This window comes from Rhinolophus sinicus, linkage group LG06 (assembly GCF_036562045.2).
Source record: "Rhinolophus sinicus isolate RSC01 linkage group LG06, ASM3656204v1, whole genome shotgun sequence".
Lineage (NCBI taxonomy): Eukaryota > Metazoa > Chordata > Mammalia > Chiroptera > Rhinolophidae > Rhinolophus > Rhinolophus sinicus.
In genome coordinates, this window is record NC_133756.1 from 47,937,866 (window position 1) to 47,965,019 (window position 27,154).

Genomic DNA, 27,154 nt, shown 5'->3' on the forward strand with positions numbered 1-27,154 from the left:
TTATTTCTAATGCATAAAAATTTCCTCACAAATAGTAACAATCAAGTAATCCATTATTCATCCAAAGGATCTAACACCACTAATTATGGCTCAATTCTTAGCTCTCCCTGATAATTTTACTCAAGATGGAAATTGGATATTTTACAACTATTTATGTCTTGTCTCTCTCTAGTCACACCTTCAGTATTTGCGGTCCTTATTCCATAGTTTCATTGAAAAACTCACCTTTACAATGACTGCATTAGCTTACAATTATTTTAAATTCAGTTACCTGAAGACAGACCTGTATCTGTAATAGTCATCCAATCTCCCATAGCAGTTGCTGGAGCCAGGATACCTGAGGAACCAGTTCAGCAACGAATCATATGGTCCAGCTGCTGTAACTCTTCCATGTAGGCATCTCCTTAAAAAGCAAATCATAGAATAACAGTATCTAATTAAAAATATGAAAGCAAATAGAAAACCACTGTGTAAGACTTAGGTGTTAGGTACATCAAAACAGAAAGATGTTGCATTATTTACTCTCATGTACACTCACATAGAACATAGCAGAACTCATAATTTCTGTGTTGGCGGATGTGTGTGCAAGGGTGAAGGTTAAAGGCTTCTCCAGTTATACTTAGGTATTCACATAACTTCATATACAAAGTACATGGTACGTGATTTCACTCACAATTTACATCTAAGGTACAGCACTGTTGTAAGTAATATATATTTCTATTTTATATCCTTTAAAATAAAGTATAATTCGTATTTATGTAGATGAGAAGATGAAAAAAATTCTTGGCCAGCATTCCCATTTTTTGTTTGTTTTTACAAACTATATTAGCAAAACGTGTATTTCTAATTACAATTTGCAGTATAGGCATAGATGTAGAGAAAAAGAATATTTCCATACATTGCTCTCCAGAAAAATTATTTCAATTTATACTATTACCAAGCAATTTGGTAAGATTTTTCAAAATTCTTAAAAATGAAAAAATATTTTAATCCAGAAATTCCACTTCTAAAATTTTATCCTAATAAAATAACAACTTGTACAAAGATTCATCAATAAATTGTTTTTACAATGTAAAAAAAAAACAAAATGTTTCATAGTAGAAGACTGGTTACATAAATGACACATTTATGCAATAGGACACTGTGTAACCTTTAAACAACCAAGTAGAATTAGGGTGGCTAACAAATACATAAAAGGCAAGAAATGCATAATTATAAGAAACACATAACCCTTTTAGTCTACCATTCATGTTTTCACTTTTCTATAGAACTATTTCTCCATCATAAAAAATGCAAATAAAACTATAAATGGGAATTGAGGTCAGGGACAGAAGAAGGAGAGGTAAAGACTGCAGGCAAACTGGAGAACACATGCCAACATTTTGGACGACTGTTTCTCAGCTATAGCAAATTGTCGCCAAAAGAGAACACAGGTCCTGTGTTGCCACATCTTTCCATTTTTAAAGAAATGTTGAAATTCTGGATTTTTATGAGAAATCTCCCAAGTTTTAAAGTTAGAAGCTAACTTAAAAGATTATTCAAGTATCTATAGGAAGGAGGAGTAGTTGGGAGGGGGATACGAAAAAGCCTTCTGTATCTTGATCTGAGACGCAGTTATAGGTACACACATTAGCACAAGTAATCAAACGGTACACTTAAGATTTGTGCACTTGACTACATGTAAGTTATACCTCAAACAACACTTTTTAATAAGCCAAATAAAATGTGTCTTTAGGCCAGATCTGGACTGTGGATCAAGAGTTCACAACCCTTGTTCGGAATATTTTAAATTGTGGGGAAATGTTCACAATATAATGTTAAAGTGAAATAAAATTTTTCATTCATCCAATAAAATTTTAATTGTATTACTATGTGCCAGACACACTATTCTAGGAACAAATTAGGCCCTGCTCTCTATTCCTAGTGGGGGTAGAAATAGGTAAGTAAGGAATAAACTAAATTACATTAACTTAATGCTCAGAGGGAGATGAGAACTATAAAGAAAATAAAACACAGTAACACGAGAGCACAGGGGTGGGTGTACCTAGATTAGTCAGAAGGCTGCACCGAGATGCTACACTGGAACTGAGATCTAAACGACACGGCTGGCCCGTCGCATTCCATCCAAAATATAAATCTGTACCTTCCCCTATAATTTCTCCACTCTATTGCCAGATTGATATTTACATGATGTCTTCCTCCTGTTTACATTTCCCGATGACTCTGGGTTTCTGCACAATGTCTTTTGTATCACCTGGGGTCTGGGTCCCAGCCTTACCACTCACCACTCATCAGGCATCATATACTTCAGCCCCTATAGAGCCATTTGCTGTTCCCTGAAAGTAAAATGCTCTCTCTGTGAAGGCTTTCCTTTACCTCCCGCACCAAGAACAATTAGTGAAGCTAATAATTATGGATTGATGTGTCTCTTTCCACTGACTACAATCTCCTTGCAAGCAGGGGCTGGGTTTCATTCGTCTTTGAAATCCAGTGCCTAGTACATAAATATACTCAACAAATTTTGTTCAACAAATTGAATGAATCATATGCTAGATCCAGAAACTCTTCAAGGATGGATCAGCAACTTTTCCAATTGAACACACATTTCTGTTCACAGTTCTGTTCACCCCAAATACCTGATTTTGACCCAGGTCAAATCCCAAATTCGAAGATATCATGGAAAATACTCTATTCTCTGGATAGTCCTAATAAATGATCTCTTCTTACAGGAAAGGCTCAATAGCCCCAAATTACCAATATCATTATGTAATTATTCACTAGCTACTTACAGCACACTTGGCCAAAGGTGCCCAGATATGAGAAGTTTTAAACCTTAGTCTCGGGTTTACAACTCTGGGTCAATTTAATTCATAAGACTTATAGGTTTCTCTGATTAAGATTAAAGTAGTGTCCACAACCCACAGCCTTTTGATAAGCCTGGATGGTATCACCTACCCCCTCCAGCCCATCACAGTTCCCCAGTCTGCCAAGACACAGAGTTGGATAATCTCTATCCCTTAGGCATATAGGATACACAAAACCCCGAAAATATTAAAGAGAAAACATACTGTCATCACTGTATATGAGCCAAGAAGACATTATAAAATAGCCTCAGGCAATGACAGGCTGGTAGGGGCAGGTGCTGCTGAGAAGTTAAGATGCTTCTCTAAATCAATCCTCAAAAACTCCCAGTGTTCACATGTAGGCCAATCCCAAGCCACTTCTTTATTGTACAAACCTTACTAAATTACATACAGAGATCCTATTATTCTCCAAAAGAGCTCAGGGATTCAAGATACTGAGTTGTTTTGTTTTGTTTTTAATTGTTATATGTTCTTGGAGGAAGCGGGGTGGAGAGAGAATACAGAGGAAGAAAAGTAAGTAGAGAAGCATGGGCCAACAGGTGAAAAACTAAAAGGAAGCTGATCTTCTGAGAGTATGCAGATTCAAAAGCTTTTATTTTCACAAATAAGGAAACTCAAAATAGAATAGTATATTTAGAAAAATATTTGCCTTGATTATATTACATCCTTCATAATATATAATCATAAATCCTTACCATACTGTGATTTTGGATACCTTCTTCTCTCTTCATATATATATATATATATATATATATATATATATATATATACACACACACACACACTTTTTTTGAAAACATAAAAGAATGAAAGCAAAGTAGAAGCCAGCAACGAATGTTCTAGATTTTAAGGTAGCAGGTCAATGACCCTGTGAAAAATATTTCCCTTGTTCAGAGAATCAAGCAAGTTTGCGAAAGCATTCTTTTATGGTATTCTCTAGAGCCCCAGGGACTTCTAAGAGTTAAAAGTTATCTAACCTGCTTCCATTATTGAGCTTTAGCAACTCTGGCATAGATGCCCTCTAGAATATTTTTCTTGGAATTAACTGATACAGCTTCTCACAATAAGACTTCTTTAAATTAAGCATCTACTTTATTAAGCAAGATTGAATGGGGCAGGGAAATCCTATTTTCCTCAGATAAAAATATTTCTTAATCTAACTTTTTACAGATTTCAGCAAGTCACTAAACAGTTCATAAAATCAATGTTGTCAACATAGATATTAGGAAGCAGTACAACGGATTAGCACAAATTACTATAAGTCCACTTTGACTTACCAGTTAAAAAAGAAAACCTAAAACTTAAAAAAATTAACCCTAAAATTTGTTTGACAGTGCCAATGAAAATTTACAGTATCAAATTACATAATAATGGCATTGAAATACAGATTGACATATAGTTTCTACCTTAAGTTTTGCATAGCAGTTCTGCAGATGGTCCATATCACTTCCCAATTTCAGATTCTGTGTTTCCACATTTTCCTGAGCTAGAAGGTTCTTCCGCTGAAGTACAAGTAGCTCATTCATACAATTTAAAACAGCAACTATATTTAATTCTCTCTTTGTCTCTTTACCTTTGGATTCTTCGTATAATGAAGGAAAACCGAAAGTAGTCAATTCCTGGTAGGAGAAAGTTTTCCTGAAAGTTGGTTACCAGACAACTTAGTAAAGAAACAAAAGACAGAAATCTTTTCTGAGAAAGAAAGAAAACTATCCTGAGATAATTAAGAAAGTAGCAAATATCCCAAAGGACAAAGAACTGAGTGAACTGGGCTCTTTTCGCCTCTGCTCTGCAATCACTTACAGCAAGGAACTCAGGTTTCCACATCAGTAAAATAAGGTGAGACTCCCAGTGGAGGAGCCCTGGGCTGACAGGAGGCCAACTGTTCCCGATAAAATGTTTACCTTGTATCTATTAATAGACAGGTGGTCACCAAAGTGCTTTGCAGATCTAATACCGTGTTCCCCCGAAAATAAGACCTAGCGGGACCATCAGCTCTAATGTGCCTTTGGAGCAAAAATTAATATAAGACCAGGTATTACATTATAGTAAAATAAGACCTGGTATTATATAATATTATATTATATTATATCCAGTATTATATATATTATATATTATATATTATATTATATTATATTAGACCCGGTCTTATATTATAGTAAAATAAGACCGGGTCTAATATTAATGTTTGCTCCAAAAAACACATTAAAGCTGATTGTCCGGCTAGGTCTTATTTTCAGGGAAACACAGTATAAGTCCTGGACCAGTACACAACAATATACTTGTACTTGACAAGCGTTTTTCTCATAACGTTAATATGTTCTATTATATAGCATAATTTGTGATATTGCTCCTTACAAAAAAAAAAAAAGTTACCTGATCAAGATAGGAAATACTTTGTTCAATATTCTCCTCTGTGCAAAAGGCACTGAAAAAACTGTGCACATTTTTTGATAAAGGTATTGAAGAACATAGCACTTGCTGTGAATATAAACTTGATGGAGACATCTTTGTTTCTGAGGTATATTGAGATATATTTTTGCTTTCTGAAAGAATCAACAAAAGGCATTTATGTAAATAATTTATAAAAATGCATGCAAAGGTAACACAATCTCCAAAACCAAATATTTTGAATTGTATAAATATTTTAAGTATTTTCAAATTAAGGCAAATCTGGGTTTTGTATGAAAACTATATACTTTCTTTCCAAAATGATACAACTATAAAGTGGTGCCCTTAGTAGACATGTTAAGCTACAATACGCTGCCTTAATTTACACTGATTTAGATTTATGAGCGTTACAGACAAAAATCACTTCTCTATGCACTCACAGCTTTTGTGATTACAGGAATAAATCAGAGAAATGCATTGAAGTAGCTAATGAATTTATTTCTAATGCATAAAAATTTCCTCACAAATAGTAACAATCAAGTAATCTATTATTCATCCAAAGGATCTAACACCACTAATTATGGCTCAATTCTTAGCTCTCCCTGATAATTTTACTCAAGATGGAAATTGGATATTTTACAACTATTTATGTCTTGTCTCTCTCTAGTCACACCTTCAATATTTGCGGTCCTTATTCCATAGTTTCATTGAAAAACTCACCTTTACAATGACTGCATTAGCTTACAATTATTTTAAATTCAGTTACCTGAAGACAGACCTGTATCTGTAATAGTCATCCAATCTCCCATAGCAGTTGCTGGAGCCAGGATACCTGAGGAACCAGTTCAGCAACGAATCATATGGTCCAGCTGCTGTAACTCTTCCATGTAGGCATCTCCTTAAAAAGCAAATCATAGAATAACAGTATCTAATTAAAAATATGAAAGCAAATAGAAAACCACTGTGTAAGACTTAGGTGTTAGGTACATCAAAACAGAAAGATGTTGCATTATTTACTCTCATGTACACTCACATAGAACATAGCAGAACTCATAATTTCTGTGTTGGCGGATGTGTGTGCAAGGGTGTAGGTTAAAGGCTTCTCCAGTTGTACTTAGGTATTCACATTACTTCATATACAAAGTACATGGTACGTGATTTCACTCACAATTTACATCTAAGGTACAGCACTGTTGTAAGTAATATATATTTCTATTTTATATCCTTTAAAATAAAGTATAATTCGTATTTATGTAGATGAGATGAAAAAAATTCTTGGCCAGCATTCCCATTTTTTGTTTGTTTTTACAAACTATATTAGCAAAACGTGTATTTCTAATTACAGTTTGCAGTATAGACATAGACGTAGAGAAAAAGAACATTTCCATACATTGCTCTCCAGAAAAATTATTTCAATTTATACTACTACCAAGCAATTTGGTAAGATTTTTCAAAATTCTTAAAAATGAAAAAATATTTTAATTCAGAAATTCCACTTCTAAAATTTTATCCTAATAAAATAACAACTTGTACAAAGATTCATCAATAAATTGTTTTTACAATATAAAAAAACCAAAATGTTTCATAGTAGAAGACTGGTTACATAAATGACACATTTATGCAATAGGACACTGTGTAACCTTTAAACAACCAAGTAGAATTAGGGTGGCTAACAAATACATAAAAGGCAAGAAATGCATAATTATAAGAAACACATAACCCTTTTAGTCTACCATTCATGTTTTCACTTTTCTATAGAACTATTTCTCCATCATAAAAAATACAAATAAAACTATAAATGGGAATTGAGGTCAGGGACAGAAGAAGGAGAGGTAAAGACTGCAGGCAAACTGGAGAACACATGCCAACACTTTGGACGGCTGTTTCTCAGCTATAGCAAATTGTCGCCAAAAGAGAACACAGGTCCTGTGTTGCCACATCTTTCCATTTTTAAAGAAATGTTGAAATTCTGGATTTTTATGACAAATCTCCCAAGTTTTAAAGTTAGAAGCTAATTAAAAAGATTATTCAAGTATCTGTAGGAAGGAGGAGAAGTTGGGAGGGGGATACGAAAAAGCCTTCTGTATCTTGATCTGAGACGCAGTTATAGGTACACGCATTAGCACAAGTAATCAAACGGTACACTTAAGATTTGTGCACTTGACTACATGTAGATTATACCTTAAACAACACTTTTTAATAACCCAAATAAAATGTGTCTTTAGGCCAGATCTGGACTGTGGATCAAGAGTTCACAACCCTTGTTCGGAATATTTTAAATTGTGGGGAAATGTTCATAATATAATGTTAAAGTGAAATAAAATTTTTCATTTCATCCAATAAAATTTTAATTGTATTACTATGTGCCAGACACACTATTCTAGGCACAAATTAGGCCCTGCTCTCTATTCCTAGTGGGGGTAGAAATAGGTAAGTAAGGAATAAACTAAATTACATTAACTTAATGCTCAGAGGGAGATGAGAACTATAAAGAAAATAAAACACAGTAACACGAGAGCACGGGGGTGGGTGTACCTAGATTAGTCAGAAGGCTGCACCGAGATGCTACACTGGAACTGAGACCTAAATGACACGGACTCATCCACAAGATGCTCAATGGCCAGAACAGCCCAGGTAAAGGAAACAGTAGGTGCTAAGATGTAAGGTGGAAAGGAACTTGGTAAGTACGAGAAACATAAAGAAAACCCGTTCGTTCGAAGCACAGTAAGCAAGGATCAACGGCAGGCAGTTGGACTTTCTCTAAATTGCAATGAAAAGCTACGGAAGCAGTTTCAGCAGGAAAGCAACATGATCTCCTTTAGGCTTTAAAAAGATCAGTGGCTACTCTACCCTTTGCATAGATTACAGGTGAACAACAGTGGAGAGGCTGGGAGGAATCAGGCTACTGCAATAGCTCAGGCAAGACTAGTGTTACACCACAGCTCTAACAGTGGAAGCAGACAGATAGATAAATTAGGGATTTTTTTTTTATTTTTTAAATTAGGTTCCTGGAGACAGAACCTTCCCGACTTGCAGATGGACTGAAATATGGGCAAAAGAAAAATCACAGATGATTCCTAGGTCACAGAGCAGCATACGATATAACGCAAATGACACTGTGTGTGTAGTAGTTATGACGTCACACCCACATCCACACAGAAGGCCATCAGTCTGGCACTGATCTTTTACCATGTTTCGAATCACGTGCCTCGGTAAGAGCACCCAGAACTATTTTGTACTTCCCACTGCCCTTAAATGGGTGCCTTCAGCAACAGGACGAGCGGGATGAAGGGTGAGTCTGCACCAAGGCAGACAATGATTTTACTTTCGGCTTTCAGAGATAGTAGCTATACGTAAAACAGGATCCAAGGGACAATAAACTCATCTATTCTCAGCCAGCTCTGCTTCGGGTAAGTTACTTAACCTCTCCAAGCCCTAGTTTTCTCACTGGTAAAGTGCCGTTATAATGGCTCGGACTTCAGTTTCCCCTGAGGATTACGAGATTATGCACATAAAATACTTAGCACACTGCCTGGCATACGGGGCACATGGAATTAATATCAGTTATCATCATCATCATCATCTACATACAGATGTGACTTTTGGTATCAATGACAGGGTTCTAAAACCCGTAACAAAATGCACCGTAGCTCTTTATAAAAACTAAACATAAATCCTTAGAAGATCTCGAGACAGACATCCTCATAAGAACACGTTAGGCAGCGGGTTAATTCTTTGTAATTGCAGGTTAGCAGTAGGGACTAGATCAGACCAATACAGAAATAGGCACCTTTCCAAGTCCCTTTTTAAAAGATGTTTGTAAATAAGACACAATAGTGCTCTAAAGGCCTTTTCTCCTCATACAGAAACATCCTCAAACACTAAAATGTTGTCTACTACATATCCATTCTTTAAGTTATAATTTAAGTCAGGTACTCTTTCTCTGTGAATTTAGCTGTCCAGTGGCCACAGGTTTAGACTTTCAATTGTTGCCTGGCCTATCGATTAAAAAAACAAAACAACAACAAACCCTGTAACATATTCAGTTAAATGTTCACAATGAAAATGAAAACTCCATTTTGAAGTGCTATGAAACAAAAAACCTTACTAACAGTTTATGATTTCATAAAATCTAGAAGTTTCTAAGTCCTCTTCTTTTCGATGATGCAACTAATTATATACTCCAGGGCCTGTGATAAAAGTTAACCAACGAGTTTTTCCAAGAAACAAGACTTAAGACTTAATCAACATACACCCCAACCAAGAGACTAATTTAAGAAAAAAGATAACAGAAGCATCTCTGCTTTGTATAAATCTAACACTACCACAAGTTCATTTCAACTTGAAAGCTTCAAAGGCAGCCAAGGACTCCATTAAAACCTGGTGCTGAAACCCTGAATTAAACTCCTTATTTTATATGCATAATACATATTATATATTAATAAAGTCACATCAACCATTGTCTAGTGGACATGATTGTCCATGACAAGTTATATAAAACAAACTTGGTTATACCAGCATTGTTACTATAGTTTCACTACAGAAGAAAAGAAAAAAGCTAACGATGAATCGTGTTCAAGTAATTTGTAATCCTCAATTCTCTATATATACCATTGGTTGTGACAGCTGCCCAGACTCCAACATAAATCAAACTCACGAGTGAATTTTATTAGCAAAACTTGAAGACCAAAGAATGTAAACATCTTGTCAATGTCATTTCATTCACCTAAGATTGTTAGGGAACAATCTTGAAATAAATTAAAGCAAATAAAAACCTATATGGTATTCCATAAGCAAGAATTCCTTCTCCTAGTCCCTATATCAGAGAGACACAGTTTTTGTTCCTTATTGGTAGATAATTTGTATGTCGGCATCTAATAAACCCCTCGTGCAAAGTATTTCTCTATGTACATTTCAATAAGTAAGTCTTCATAATAGAAAATCTTACTAATTGCAGTAAAAGAGCAACCATTTCAGTGTAAATGTTATCTTACTGTTTCTGAGAAACTGGCTTCCCTCTATGCTGCCATGGGCCCCAAAGTACCAATGCCATGTACTCAAAGGTAAAATGAGCGAGGGTACTCTGGTCTGTTCTGGGTAAAACGCTTTTGCAGAACATAATCATCGAGCATTTTCTAGGTTAGAATCCTGACAGAAAATTGGGAAGCGGTGACATATTTAAAGTTAACATAACTGTACCCTTTCTGAAAGAAAATGAAGATTTTAGTAAGTTTTATAAATCTATCATTCTTCATGTCAAAGTATTTTTTTTCATATATATTTATCTGTATTAGAGACAGAAAACTTGGGCTCAGGGACGTCAATAGCATTATCTGAGTCACATTTCTAATTGGTTGTGAAACCTGGTCACAGATCTCAGTCTCTGAAACTGTGCCCTTTTTGCTCTATCACCAGTCAACCCTAAACATGCATCTCTCTCTCTGTCTCATGTATATATGAGATATATATTATATATAGATCGATAGGTAGATACAGAAATATGTATTAAAAATAGAATAGAATAAATATTTCCATGAAGTCTCTTTAAAAACACTTGTGTTCCCATAAGTCATTTTAAATGATTTCATTCAGAGTACACAATTCTTAAAGGAACTTACCTATCACTTAAATTGAGGCACACATAAACTTGTTCTCTGCTTTGCCACTAACAGTAGCCTTATTCCATTTACAAACACTTTGCTTTGAAAAGGTATAAAAACAATTCCTAGAAATGAGATCAGTTCCATAGAAAGTTTAACAAGAGTGGAATTAAATAACTCATTTTACCATATTCTATCCCAGAGTAAATATTAAGACAACATCAAAAGTAAGTAGATAGATCTTTAGCAACATTTGTGGTTCAGATTAATTACTACTGTTTCTTTCCATCAGAAAAGTTCCCTGGTTGGTTTTTCCTCTTTCTCTTCCAAAGACTCAGGGGTTCTCTGTCTACATCAATCACTTGTAGAATTTTGGGAGAGGCAGCCTCTGGGATAGCCCTCTATTATTCCTGCTTCCCGTTGTACCGTGTTTCCCCGAAAATAAGACCAGGTCTTATATTAATTTTTGCTCCATTGGGGCTTATTTTCAGGGGATGTCTTATTTTTTCATGTACAACAATCTACATTTATTCAAATACAGTCATGTTATCTTCTTCTGGAACATCGTCATAACGTACTAAATGGGTCTGTCTGGCTGACAATCTTAACTGGGGCTTATTTTCAGGGTAGGTCTTATTTTCAAGGAAACACGGTACATACCTTTGGGTTATTCTGCTCCTTGAGTGTGGACTGGGTTTAAGGACTAGCTTCTAACAAATAGAATACAGCATAAGTGATGGCATTTCATTTTCAAATTTAGATCATAAAAAGACTGTAGCTTCTGTTTGGGGTTGGTTCTCATCTGCTGTCCCTTGAACCCCTCTTTTGGGGAAAGCAAGCTATCATGTTTTGAGCAGCCCCATGACAGGCCAATGTGGCAAGGAACTGATGTCTCTAGTCAACAGCCAGTGAGGCCCAGAGGCCTTCCAAGAGCCATGGGAAGGAGTATGGAAGTATCCTCCCCCAGTCAAGCCTTGAGATGACCGCAACCTTGGCCAACACCTTGAAAGCAGCCCAGGGAGGGACCCTGAGCCAGAGGTACCAAGCTAGGCCACGCCCACAACAGAAATTGGAAGATAAACGCTTGTTATTTTAAGCTGCTAATTGTAGAGTAATTTGTTATGCAGCAATAGATAACATAAATATATATATATATATATATACACACACACACACACACACACACACATACATACATATATCTTAATTCCTTCCACAATTTACGTCTCGTGATGAAACATAACTAAAGTGATACCATACACTACAAAAGCAACTAATTAGGTGTTGTCAAGAAGCTGCCTGTCCGTCTGTCCCCCCCTTAAAAAGAAAGAAGAGTCTGTGAGACTAATCCTTTTAGGGACTTTGCTTCACCTTTGTGTTTACACTTATGTCTCCTTGTTTGGCCCCAAAGGATGGCTGGCTAGGCAATGACGGGTAAGATTCCTCAAGGGAGGAACGACCTAAGACAGGCACAGTCGCGTGGGGACCACCAGGAGAACTCACGGGGCTGATAGAGGTGGGCATAGACCCCCACCTTCCCCCATCTAGGGAGAGCTTCTGCCTCTGTGGCTGTATTCCTTCCCACAACCTGCTTGGGAAGTGATTCTAGATATGATAACATCAGTTCTCCATCTCAGCAAGTTTCAGCATAAATGTTTTGTCCCCTGGGGAGGTACAAACAACAATTACTAATACATCATGGGACTTTCGGCAGGCAAGGGTGATTGGTTTGAACCAGTTTTCTGGTTTGGTGTATGGGACTCACAGACCATAAAAAAAACAATGCTACTTCCTTGTGTGTACATCAATAAAAGCTACAAGGTGGCCTAATTTGGGGCTCTCAGTCCTTTGAGGCTGTGAGACCCTTGGCCTGTGTTTCAAAACTTGCTTGATTTCTGTTTCTTTCTTAACCCTTCGCCACCCCTTCTCATTCACTCACTGCCCATGTTGCGCTGGACGCGACAATTAGGTTTATGACAATTATGTCATCCAGTATTAAAATTAATCAAATCATTATAGTTGGATGCCTTCCCCAGTAATTCACATACTTCTACAGGGTAGGGAACGTACATATTCATTTTTGTATCCAATAGGTCGTGAAACAGCAGGTGCTCAGTAAAAAATGTTTACAAAATGCAGAGTCCCACATACGACACACTCACTCCAGCCTGTGTGCTCCACCTATGCTTTCTTCTTTCACCTACCCCAAACTAAAGCTTCTTCAAAGCCCCACTCAACCACCATCATCTCCTCTACACAGCCCATGAAACTCCATTCTCTAGGTCCTCCACACACTTACAGTTTGTTTCATCTTTCCCAGCTAGACTCTTTAAGTACCACACATTTTACATTTCTGTACCTTCCCACTAATCTTAATAGAATAATCAATGAATACTCAAGTGAATAACTGATGATAAGTACAACATGTTCAGATTAGAAAACAAAAGTGGATAAAGTAAACAGCAATGGAAAAGATGCATAAGATGTGAATCCTTTAGAGAAAAGTTATTCTTCATCTCCCAAAATCTCTCCTACACACCTACCCACTGAAAGAGAGCTGAGAAGAAACATAAGTAGTACCACGATTACAAGACTTCCTTCACACAGGACACTATTTTAAGTGTTCTTTTCAAGTTAACATAGAATTCTAACTTGAGAAGGCGCAATTGTCTACCTAACCAGAATTCTAAAACAAACTTTAATCAAGTGTCAGAAAATAATAGTTTTTCATTATACAGGAATGTGGTAACATTATACCATCTGGGCTTCTAAATATTGCACAGGATTTTTCACAAATAGCTAACTATAAAAGTCTTTGCTAAAATCTCAAAGTCAGAGCTACCAAATTGCTAGGTGAAAAAAATAAACTTGTTAAAACTAAGCCTTTAAACAGTAGTCCTATCTTACAAATTCAGTCATAAAATTAAAGAATTTAGTTATCAGCATACTTTAATAGATATTATTACTATAAAAAACCGAACATATTATGATTACTAAAAATATTAATACCATCTTCTACTCTAATTTTGTTCCAGAGGAGACTATAGTTTTTAATTCCATTACAAATGCCTCTGATACCTTAAACAAAACCATTAATTAAGATATGCATATCAGTATAAAAATACACTAAATTCAATCTCTTAGGAAATCTACTTTTTACAAATTTAAAATCTAAATGATTTCATCTGAGTGGTATAATTTAATAGTATAGATATTTTCCACAGAAATAAATTCTTCATAAATTAAATTTTAATATATAACTGAATGGCTGAAACTCAAAATTTGGTATGTATTTCCTTAATCATCTGCCCCCTACTAAGTTTGCAGCTGTGAGGAGGATTTACAGCTGTGGGGGGTGGAGGTGGGGGTGGGAGTGGGGTCTAGTGCAAACAGTGCAAGCCTCACAGGCCTGGGTCAGACAGCCTGGGTTCCTATCCTAACCATTCTCTCTCTCTGAGCCAGTTTCCTCACCAGGAAAATGGGGTGAGACTATCTACTTCGAAGGATCCGTTGTGGTTATTTAATGAGGTAACAGGTGAAAAACTAAGCACAGTATAGCTAGGATATGGGTAGTAATTTAACACACACGTGCTAGGTGCTGTTCTAAATGCTTTAATACATGTTATGAAGTCAATCCTTACAACCACCCTATGTGTTATCATATTTTACAGATAAGGAAATGGAAGCACGGCAAGGTTAGGTAATTTGCCCAAGGACCTATATATAGCTGGCAAGTGGCAGAGCCGGTGGATATTTCCCAGCCCAGACTCCAGAGCCCATTCTCTTAACCATCATGCATGGCGGCTCCAGTGGATGAGGCTCAGGAAGCAGTACCTCTTACCACCACTCATTACCTCAAATCCCCCAACTGGGCCAAGACTGCACAAAATAGCGTGAAGACACAAGTATGGTAAAATATTTCATGTGTGTCCCTTTGGGTTGAGGGATACAATCTCAGCGAAGCTCCACGCCAGAATTTCCCATTAGAAAGCTATCATCTTAGTACCTCAGGGAGTAGGAAGCTACATTAAATTCCTTATATACACCCTTGAATCAATTGTTGCTGCAGCATGAGAAACTGTGTGCTACAACGGCTAAAAGCACAGGGTCCAAAGTCAGACCACCTGGGTTCAAAGCCCAGTGCCAGCACTTGTAAGGTGAGTGGCCTGAACAGAAATCTCTGGACTTCATTTTTCTCATCTGCGAAAGGAGTGTAAAAACAGTCTTTACCTCAAAGGATTATACTGTGGTTAAATAAACTTAGCTTTAAAATTTATTGAACTTTATTAAATAAGTTTATGCATGTAAGAGTCTTAAAACAGGGTCTTGGGTATATGGTAAGTGCTCAATGTTAGCTATTATTAGATATTTTACTAATTTGGAAAGATTGCCATGATATTTTGTTAAGTAATAAAGAAAGCTGTAGAACAATATCTATTATCTTATTTGGTCTTTAAAAAATTATATATGAGTATATATTTACAGGTATAAATTTTTCCCTATAAAGACAGAAGTTTGTATAAGAACAGAAAAAAAAGACAAGACCCACGTGGGAATAAAAAAGGGAGGGGGCAAGGGAAGAACTTCTCATCCCTTTCTTTACGCATTTTCACCCACATGAAGACCTTATGGGTAATCTTTACTTTTTGTATGTCTTCCAACTTTTCTATAAGTGAATTGTTTTTCATATAATGAGAAAAAAATCCATGTTTTTAAAGGAAATTACAGTGATAAGCAGAGGCAATGGGGATGAACAGTACCACTTTCAAACACCAAAACTAACGAGAATGGCATGAGTAATAAAAAATATTTGTTTCCAGATTAATCAGTTTACCTTCAGTATTTTAGCACACAAAGCCATGTTGGGCAACACCTGGTTAGAAATGATACAAATGTCCCAGAGTTATTCAGATAATCAATTATGTAAAGGAAACAGAACATCACCAGAGGTTAGTGTTTTGTAGTTTATATGGGAATTTTGCAATCTACAAAAATTTGAAATGCATAAATCTTTCCACTGATCAATCGTACTTCTGTTACCACATATTCAATCACACAAGTAATGACATGCAAGGATACTGTTGACAGCAGCATTATTTGTAATGGCAAGAAACGGGGGACAATCTAAATATCCACCAATAGAGAAACAGTTAAAAACCAATCCCTTCTTTGCCAGAAGAAGGGATACTCTGGGAGTATTAAAGTGAAGCAGATCTGCATGTGTAACATGAAAGAAAGAAGTCACGGACGAGAATAGCACGGTCACCTTCTTTTGCTAAATCAAACTGTCTAAATACACTTAGGAAAAGGTCTGGAAAAGCCACAAACTGTTACCAGTGACATCCCTGGGGAACGGGATGGGTGGGTGCAGTGGGGGTGGGCCAGGACTGCTTTGACATAGTCCACAGCACACCTTTACATACAGCAATGTTTTAGGGACACGTAACATTGTGTAAAAATTTTAGAGACAGAATTCACGCCGAGTTACCGAGCTAATGAAAGTGGAAGCTCTCCCACGGCAGTGCAAGCAGCAGCACCGGGCCCCTCAGTGGAAATAGCAACTCAGACAACCGGTAAACTCTCTCCACCAATCAATTACGTGCCTAGCACCGACCGCACGCACGCATGCAAGCATCCAAGTGAGCACAGATGAAGCCGTCTCCACAATGACGCCCTGCTATGCCAGGGTGTGTCTGGGGGGGGGGATCTAACCCAGCGCGGAGGCAGACATTGCCCCCATGTTTTGAAGAGCAAAGATACTGGCTGACCTAGCCAAGAGGGCCTCTCCCTGTGGCTCCGTTATAATCTAAAGTTGTCAGGAGGAAAGATGGAGGGAGACTGACTCTGACTTATAACTATTAAGATTCTTTTCAAAAAAGTGTTAATCTATCAACCTTCTATGACTCAAGCAACTACCAGTAATAAGGTGCATTTCTCTGCATCAAGAGAGCAGCTCAAGAAGCCATATAGGTGTGTACTTATAGAGTCTACGCTGCACCATCTGGCATTTTATTATACACTGTCTTTTTATTGCTGATGTTTTCATCTATTTTGGTCTTGGCTGTCCAATTAAACTTAGATTTTTTTCAGGGGACTGTCATTTCAGGGCCGCTGCATAGGGTATTGAAGGAGCAGGAGACCGAGGGTAGAGCTGCGGTTCTCAGTGTCACTGCTATTATTTACGGAGTAACCTTTAGCCCGTCATAATTTCTTTATTTCCAGTATCCATATCTGTAAAATTAGAAGTTGAACAAGATGGCCTTTAAAGAATTTTCAGTTCTATTATCTATGATTTTCACATTTCTCTTGGGACCTAAAGTGAAATCGAGTGCAGCTATTTATATCAAAATTTCTTCTTCAGATTTTTGTACCAGAATGTGCACACACTGTCTTCACAACCGTGTTTAGCAAATGAGATTCAACCTAATTTTAACAGTAAAATAAAATGGATCACACCTAAATCATTTACTTGGAACAAGTAAATTTAAAGCATTTTACGTGCATTAACTCAATTCAGTCTCAAAATAACCCAAATAGTTATTTCCCCCTATTACAGACAAGGAAACGGAGGTCCAGAGTTTTCTTGCTCCAGGTCACACAGCTAGGATGTGACAAAGCCAAGATTCAAACCACAGTAGTCAGCACATTTAACTATTTTACCCTACTGTCTTTATTGTAGGAAAGGTGGGAACACACAATGTGAGCTGCTTTTCAAACGGAACACATACATACAGGTACTCACTTCTCTACCACCTCACCTTGAGACTAAGTTAAAATCAGATAGTAACTATGCCCATTGAGTAACTGAAAGGTGAACTGCATAAAAGCAGACAAAATACTGAAAAACATTTTTGAAAAAGCTAGTGAATATAGAGACCAAATTTCTAGCCTTTCCCCAAACTGCTCTTTTCTTCTCTTTGTGCTTCCAGAACACTTTATATTAACTCTATTACAGTACAGATCTAATTGTAATGAAACTTCTCCCTCACCACCTAATTTGAGTTCCTGGTCAGCAGGCCTGTCATAGTACTGTTTGTACCCTGCATTAGTATGAGATGGCATAATTGACCCATGATAGGAACCCAATAAAGTTTGCTGAATGAATGTCAATGAAGTTCGATGATATATTAGTGTGAGTTGTGCTACTGTCATATTACGACAAATCAGAATCTATACCTTAGCCATGCTGCAACTTAGAAGGGCTTTCAGTCAAATCTTGACTGGTGCTGGCTAGAGAAGCAGCAAGATGATTTAGTGCATTAATTAAGAGTATGACAACTTGGAGACAGTATACCAATTTCAAATTCTTCCAGTGCAGAGGTAGGAATAGCAGCAATCATATTCTTACATGAAGATTACAAAGAACAAAAAGGAAGTACTGTTTTTAAATCTCTCTTACTTTGTAAGGTTGAAAGTCAGCTAAGAAGCCCAAATAAATTTTTTTTAAAACTACTATTTATTGGTATTTCATTCCTAAAAGAATTAAGTAGCAGGTAAAAAGTTTACTAAAGGCAATGGAAATAATCAACTAAACATAATTCATGAATCTGTTCTGGAATACTGTAACCATGTATCTGTAGTAGTTAGCCCAAATTCAATCACTGATTACAGTTCTCAAATTGTGGTCCCAGGTCTAGCAGCATTAATAGCAGCTAGAACTTGCTAAAAATGCAAATTCTCAAGTCCCATTTCCGACCTACAGATTCAGAAACTTGGGCGGTGGGACCCAGAAACCAGTGTTTTTACAGACTCTCCATGGGATTCTGATGCAAGAAGTTTGAGAACACGGCTAAACGGCTATACTCTATGAAAATGTGGTTCAGTATAAGTTAGTATTCTATTTTTGCAGTTTAGATAACAGAATACCAAAAAGGAATTGTTTCCTAAGGGTGCCACAGAATGGATTCCAAGAATAATGAAAGTGTTCCGAAGTACTAAATGAAGGTTGAAAATAACAGGCCTAAGGAATGCCTGGCTAAGGCTTATTAAACCTGGAGGGCGGGGAGAACCTTTGAAAAACAAACAATACGGCAGTTTAAATTCATATATCCTGTTCACATACTCTAGCCAGCCCACTTCTAGGTATATATCCAAGAGAAATTCTTGCATGTGTACGCCAGGAGATGAGAACATAAAACAGCAGCCGTCTTCACAACAGCAAACCAGCACAAGAGCATAAACCTGGAAGCAACCCAAACACCCATCAACAGGAGAAGGGATAGACTATGGCATTTCTGCAAAATAGAATATCATGCAGCAATCAGAAAACTTCAGTGACACACAATATAGACAAATCTCAGCGATATAATATTAAGTAGATGAATTTCAGCATTATAAAGTAAAAAAAGTCTCAGAAAATAGGGCATGTAACATATATAGTTTTTGATTGTGTACATATTATGGAAAACTTATAGATGCAATAAAACTGTATTTAAAAAAAATACCAAGGAAATGAATATACGTAGGATTCAGTAAATAGTTGCTTGAGGTGAAGGAATTAGAAAAAAGGTATGCAGGGGTCCATATGGTTATATAGAGGTTATTGTCAAGGTCATAGCTTTCTGTTAGGTAGTGCCTATTATATTATTAAAACTAAATAAATGTTCCAATTATGAGAATGTGTCATGAGCCAAGGAATATAACTAATCTGATTCTTGGCACCTAAAGCCCTTTAAATTTTTAAAAATATATATATACTGTTCCTCAAATATTTCAAACAATTCTAAATTCTACCCAGTCTGGCTAACAGACACCAAGAGCCCTGGGTCCTAGGGCTGACTACTGCCAACTCAGGGGTTAAAGTGTTTGGGGTCAGAGAATCCAGAGCCAATGACTCTCCCCCCTTAAAAGTATAAAAACAGGCAATTTGGGCTACAGTTTTAGAGGATCCATGAAGCCATCCACAAATGTGCAAAGGATCTATGGAGGGGAAGTGAAGAACTCCTGTACCAACTAATGACGTGAAACTGGTGAGAGAGAAGAACTACCTCTCTGAGCCTCTATTGCGTGCCAGAGGCGGCTCATCAGCTATGTCATTTATCCTTACGATGGCCCTAGGACGATTAGATATAACATTGTTTTACTGATGGAAGAATGTGAGGCTCAGAGACATTAGTTAATTTATCCAGTTACAAACCGGCAAGACAGGAATAACACCCCAGCTATTTCATCTGGAAGGTAAGAACAAAAACTAGCTATCTATGACTCCAAAGCCTCACAGACCCTGGGCTCCCCTTGGCACTCAACAAGTATCCAGACCAAATGATATAAAGTCTCTGAGCCCATCTTCTCATTATAAAATAACACAGCTAATAATGGTTTATATTTCCCTATGATTTCTAAGATGTCTTCTTGCTTTTACATGCTAGGTTCTACGCAGGGTATTTCTAAACTTGTATCCAGAAAGAGAAATGTTGAAGGTGCTTTTACATAGGAAAGGACAGACAACCAGATTACAATCAACTGGCAACAGACTGACTCAAGACTGGACCTTTGTAACCTAGACCACTAACTCTCAGGTGAAAGGTATATGCAATGGCTGATACCCATCTTGGATTATACTCTCTACTGGCCACTCACTAAACTCTGTATATGATTTTAAAATCATACAAATATTAAAATTCTTTAACAATATTCTTCTAGCAGTCTCCTCCTATCATAATATTTCTAAAATGGGTTCCATTTTCTGCAGCTCTCGCACAAAAGTATTGTAGCAAACTGGGCAGTAAGTGGCCAGGGGCTGGCTGGCCGACCTTAGCCAGTAACAAGGAGGGTAGTGAAGGGTGGGCAAGAAATACTTCAGAAGCGGAACTAACAAAAACGGTGACAAGTGTACAAAAGGGAGGCACTCATTCTCTCCTGTAAAAATCTGACTTTGGTACGAGACAGACAACAGTGTCACTTAAAGAGAACAGAGGAGGGAGGTTAATAAAACTGGGTTTGGTTCAGTGTGTGGAGATAATGAGCTCAGTGTTGAACTCACTGGGTTCAGAGAAGCTGTCAGGAGACATTCAAACAGGGATAAACTAGGGCCTGGAGATCAAAAGACATCAAGGCAGATTTAGGAGTCATCGGCATATGTGTGGTAGTTGCAACCATACAGAAAAAAGGGGAAGCAGAAAAAACCCCTTTAAAGGACATCAACATGTAACAGGTGAGTGAAGGTGACCTAGATGTGAGAGATAAAAATGGGGTGTGTGGAGGGGAACGGGCTTTAAAAAACCCAAGGGAAAAAAGTTTTAAAGAGGGAGCGGTGAACAGCAGCAAATGCCACAGAAAGTGCAAGACCTAAACGGAAAATTATGTTGGATTTGGTGATGAGTGACTTTATGACAAAGCTGGGGGGTAAAAATGGAAACTGGCTTTCAGAAAAGTGATCAGCAAATAAGAAAAGGAAATAAAAAACAAAGCTTAACAGAATGTATTTGGTTTCTATGAATGTACAGGTTTTATCGCATCCTCATGGATAGATCCACTAGTGACAAAAAGAAATCCTCTCAAGTTAGTTCTTACTCAATTACAGCGTTTTATATCAAATAGAAATATTAAGTGCTCAATAAATGTAAGCTACTTTTCCAGGCATTGTTCTGGATATTAACATATTTTCTTATCTAATCATCACAAGCCTACGAAGTAGGTATTATTATCCCTAACGTACAAATGAGACAACTAAGACACAGAGAAAATAAGGGCCAAGTAATAACTTCTTCAAGGTCCCACAGCTAGCAGTATGGTGGGCAAACCAAACATTTCACTCAAAAGGGTAAGAGGGCAATGTATAAAGGGGTTAATAGATGAGAATTGTAATTGTATAGTTAAGATTGCACTGACTTTAACGGCACCCAGTTTAATTTCTATTTAAGAACTATTTTTAACTTGAATTTCTGTCTTCTCTCATCTCAAAATTCTGCACTGCTAGGTCCTGACATTTTTATGCCTCTTATGACACTCAGATTCTGCACTGCATTATAATTGTGTTATCTCTCCTACTAAATTGCAAGTTGCTTGAAAATGGGGCTGTATCTTATTTATCTTTGCATCTTTATTCCCCCAAACTTAAAAGAAGATCCTAGACTTGCTGAGAGCATTTCACAATATATACAAATACTGAATCATGTTATACACCTGAAACTAATGTTATGCCAATTACACCTCAAAAAAAATAGAAAAACAAAAAAGATACTGAATAAAAATTATACGAGTAATCATTTTTACTTTTCTAAAGTTTCTAGGGTTTCAATAAAATACTTTCAAAGTTTCTAATTGCTGTGTAGGACTGCTGTCTCTCAAATATTACTTTGTTTAGAATACTTTTGGAGCACTCAAATTACTGATTTGGGGGGGAAATACCCTTCTAAAGTAAAAATCAAATAAAATAGAATTCCCCTGAATAAAACCTTTTAAAGATTCCCTATCACCTACTGATCAAAGGTCATAGCCATATTCTCCAATCTTATCACTAACCCACTCCACCTGTTTTAACTATCAAACCACTTGCACCCCCTAAAACAGTACATGGAACATATCAATATGTGTTCACCAGGTGGACGCTGCTGCCGTCTTCTCCCACCCCATGCTCCGTCAGGACACAGCTGAAATTCTCTTTTCTAAAGACTTCTCATATTTGCGATTTTTATTTTCTATTTTCACTCTTTCCCTTATTATACTATAAATTTCCTAAAATAAACTCCACAAAGCAACACTCATCGTTTTTGTCTTCAGATCTGGCCAATAGAGGCTTAGTAAGTATTTAATAAATATTTCTTGAAAGAATAAATTATTAAAACTTAATTCAGGGGCTGGCCCGGTGACTCAGGCAGTTGGAGCTCCATGCTCCTAATGTGGAAGGCTGCCGGTTCGATTCCCACATGGGCCAGTGCCAGATGGCTCAGTTGGTTGGAGCGTGTCCTCTCAACCACAAGGTTGCGGGTTCAACTCCCCCAAGGGATGGTGGACTGCGCCCCCTGCAACTAACAACGGCAACTGGACCTGGAGCTGAGCTGTGCCCTCCACAACTAAGATTGAAAAGACAACAACTTGACTTGGAAAAAGTCCTGGAAGTACACACTGTTCCCCAATAAAGTCCTGTTCCCCTCCCCCCCAAAAAAACACACAAAAAAATAAAACATAATTCTGCTGGTACTATATAGTATTGACCCACTATCAAAAGTAAAGATTTTTGGTAGTCTTCCATTATCAACAATGGTGTACTTTTCTATTCTATTTTCTATTCTATCTCACCCTATAAATTTGTGAATTCAAGATAACTTGTATCTTCATCACCAGCTAATCATGATCACCATCAACAGACGCAAAACAGACCCACACAGCACCAAAACCTCTCCATGATCTGGTCAAACCAATAAGTCATATTCACAACTACTGGTAAATGATATGGAAAAACATCACTTAAAAAGCTTTGGAATTGCTCCAATGTAAGCATGTGAAATGTATTAAAATCACACAATTCTGGGCCAGTATCTTTTTATCTCTAGACGCATATTACATAGAAGACATTCAAACGTCTTTTATAAAACCTGTGTCATAGCCAGCTTTGTCAAAGAGCAGCTGTGTCAGATTTTTGGATGGGCCTAATCTTGTGTTGGCCTTGAGGCCTCTGGCAAATCATCTGAACAGATAACGTTTTAGTTTTTTCATATAACACCTCAGCAGGTTTGGAACATATTATGCTTTGGCATATTAAGTCTTGTCACAAGGCGCAATGTGTTATGAGGAGATCTTCACATTTCATCTTAGAATAACTAAGTCCTTGCAGTTATCTTCAAGCTGCTTCACTCATGATACTTAATCCTAGGGCTTTATTATCTTCATTGTACACAAGGGGAAAGAGAAGGAAAGGAAGGGTATAAAATTACTTGGCTGCAAGGACCCAGCGAGTCACTAAAAGAGCCTTCATTTTAACTATCAGTTCCTTCATCCCGTTTTCAAAGAACCATTTTGAGAAATTTTCACTGACAGCAGGCAGAACAGTGTCAAATTAGTTATTAGCTTTTACTTATTTAATTTGAATGAATAACCTAAGCTTCCTAGGCCTGCAGTTTAAGTTTTGCTGACAGAATCCAAGCTCAACTTCTAAATTTCAAGATAGTTTGACCTAAACTTTAACTCTAAAGGCATTTTTTTCTCTCTTCGGATCTCTAATTCTTTTCAATTTCTGTTCAGTCTCCTAAATGTGTTACATCATACCTAGCTTTCCAGGTCAGGATCAAGGCTGCCAGAATTTTCTTCTACTTAAAGAGTAAACCAATCCCTCCTGAGTCGTGAAGGGTTCCAAGGCACCCATCATCACGGCCATCTCTAGGCCTAGACTCCAATCTGAACTGTCAGGGGAGCCCAGCTATGTCAAATTCCAGGAAGTCCCCTCTTACACTTGTGAACCACGCTCGGAGGAGTGCCTCTTCTAATCCTCACCCCATTATGGGGTCCAGAAAAGGGAAATCTCAATTCGCTCAGATCCAACAACAACAGCATCCGCCTTGCAAGTAATGATAATTTGGCAATCATAACTACGGACCCTTAAGTGGGGCAATAATCTAAAGATTCCCATATTACACATGCTGAGAACGAATTATTTAGCAGATTCCATTTCCTGGGCCCAAGTGACTTGCATAACTGGGCGACCAGCATAGGCTCAAAAGAGGACAGGGAGCTCATAATTTAGCTTTCTGTACGTTACTATAAAATTCTACACCAAAATATTCTCACACATGCCTGCCTCTTAGATGATGTAAGTTCTTCCCCTAGACATTTAACTATCATTGGGATTCTCTTCCACTGCAGCGGCCACGGGCCACCCAGTAACTCATTCTAACGACTGCCTCTTGCGGCTCGAGCTAACAAATCCCGAAGCCCGCACGCCCCGCAGCCTCTGCTGAGACACCGCAGCCCCAAATTGGCCATCCCCGCCACCCCCACGTCCCCGCCTCGCTCGTCACCCCACGCCAGGCGCCACCCTCTCTCCATCCTGCAGAGGGTTTGGGGCTCCAAAGGCCGGAGCCCTCCCGAGGGCACAGCACTGCGATCACCCGCAGGAGTGGTCCCCGAACTGGCACCTACCTCCCACCGCCTCCTCCCGGCACCGCCGGGGCGAGAGGGGTAAACGCTTGTCCGCCTCCACCAACGGCCCCAACGGCCGCGCCGAGCTAGGTGCCGGCGCTCACCTCCGCGCCTGCCTTCCCGCCCTTCCCCGGCGTCTACCACCCGCCGGCGCCGTCGCCCGTGAGGCGGACGCGTCATAATCCCTGCCGCGGGGTCAGGCTCTCACCCGTCACGGTTCCCGGGAGAAGCGGGCAGGCACCACTAAGAGTCCAAGACCGGTTCGCTCAGCCCGGAGGGCCGGCACAAGCTCGGCTTCACGAAGCACCCCGGGCCGGCGGCCCCGCCTCCGCCTCCGGCTCCCGCCTTCTCCGCCCCCAGCCGGGCTCCGCTCCGCCCCGCGAGGCCTCCTCCCCGCCTCTACAGGTTCGCAAGGTTCCCACCCCGCCCCCGCGCCGCAGGCCCGGCCGCCTCCCATTGGCTCCGCCAGTTGCTAGGCGATGAACAACCGCGGCCTGCATTGGTTCGGTGGGGGCCTCGGGAGCCTCCTCCCCACCTCCAAAAAAAAAAAAAAAAACCTCAGAGAAAAAGAAAACCTTATCCCTGGAGCCCAGCAAGATGCGGGCGCAGCTGCGGCTGCGGCACCTGTTACGCCCTGTGATTCACCCGGCCGGGCTCTGCTCCCTGCCCCTCCTCACGCCTGCAGAGCTCGGGGCCTCGGACTCCCTGGGGGAAGGGAATCCTGGCTGCCTTAAAGCACGTGTTCCGAGCTCCAGTGAACCCCAGCACCCACCGTAGGAGCAAAAGTGAAGCTCCCTGAAGAGCCACGTGCGCTTGCAAAAGTGGAGAAGTAAACCAAACAGCCGGCCCCCAGAATTAGGTCAGGCCCGGGGAAAGGGATGTTCAAGCGTCGGGAATCGTGGATGAAACGACCCAACCGGGAGAAAGTTACACGTAAAATTAGGGCAGAGAAAACGACCTAGGCGGAAGACTAAGAAATGGCACTAATGAACGAGAAATTTATGCAAAAATATCCCACACCCGCCCAGCAAAATATGTGAAAAGAAAATGTACGCCTGCTGCACCGCAGCCGGGGTCAGGCCAGCTCCTCCCGGGTTCCTTGTCAGCCTAAAATTCTCCGGGTAAGAGAAGAGACCGGAGAAAGGAAAGAGATCAGATGGTGAAATCGCAAGCATATGAGTTGTTACAAACACAAAGATATACTTCGATGATTTATTTAACTTATTTTTTTGGTGTGTAAAGCCAAGGGATTTACTCAAGAGAAAACAGGTTTGGTGTTTTAAGGAGGCTCCTGAGAGCACGTTGAAACCAAAATACCACAATAATATGAGACAAAATAAGAAATATTAACAATGAATAACAAGGGAGGGACTAGTGTCTTCTTCCCAATTTACACGCACACATCCCCAATCCTGGATGAAAGATCGAGGCGAGAAAATGAGCAAGCCATGGCGACAACTTCAGAGTCCAACGAAATTCTCCAGTTTGCCTTTGGCCTAAAGGATCAGGAGGACGGAATGGATGCTGTTGAGATTAAATGAATGACAGCCAAATAACCCGTTGGGGCCCACCATTGTAAAGAGGCTATTAGTGCAGGGCTGGTGGGGAGGAAAGAAGGCAATTATTACCAATGATTACATTACTTTCTAACAGACTAATGATGGAGTGGGAGTAAGTCTTTTCCTTACTTCCTACCTTGGCCACCATCCAGTGAGCATGAAACCCCTGCTCCCTAGAGGAGTTTTGAAATTTCAATTGTCCACCCCCTAAAATCCCACACCTCTTACCATCTTAAGAAGAAACTTAATGTGCCAGTTTTTCTTTGAAATAACACCTAAAGCTTCATTTTGACCATTTCACTTCCAGTTTAAAAGCAAGAGCTCACTCTCTGATTAGCTAAAGGAGTTGAGCTCAATTTAATAAGCAGGATCTAGAATACCGTGTTGTGACCTAACTACTTACAGAGTAGGATTTTAAGACGGTTTGGTTCAGGCTGAGGTGAGCTCAGGAAATTTCGGCCCCGCCCCCAGCTCCAAGGATGAATCAGAGCTGTCTGAATAAATCAGCAGATTTTAGTCTTTTGACCCCGTAGGACCCAGTTTTCATTCCTAAAAATTATTGAGGGCCCCAAAGAGCTTTTGTTTCTCCTCGTAAACAAATATCCTCATATTATCTATTGATGTTCATGATACCAGAAATTAAAACAGAAATTTAAAAATATTT

The 27,154-nt window shown here is 38.7% G+C and overlaps 1 protein-coding gene across 4 annotated transcripts in view; it reads right to left on the bottom strand.

Annotated features, from left to right (window-relative positions):
• Nucleotides 1-25,086, bottom strand: part of SSX2IP (SSX family member 2 interacting protein) — a 50,754-nt gene extending 25,668 nt beyond the window's left edge. For 2 of the 4 annotated variants that reach the window (XM_019710196.2, XM_019710195.2), the window contains exon 1: nucleotides 272-407. In XM_019710196.2, coding sequence (XP_019565755.1) covers nucleotides 272-314 — 43 coding nt within the window. In that variant the 5' untranslated portion in view covers nucleotides 315-407. Of the gene's footprint in view, nucleotides 1-271; nucleotides 408-24,931 lie in introns of those variants that run through there. The other 2 variants (XM_074335061.1, XM_074335060.1) reach the window with 2 other exon arrangements.
• Nucleotides 25,087-27,154: the final 2,068 nt, after the last annotated feature.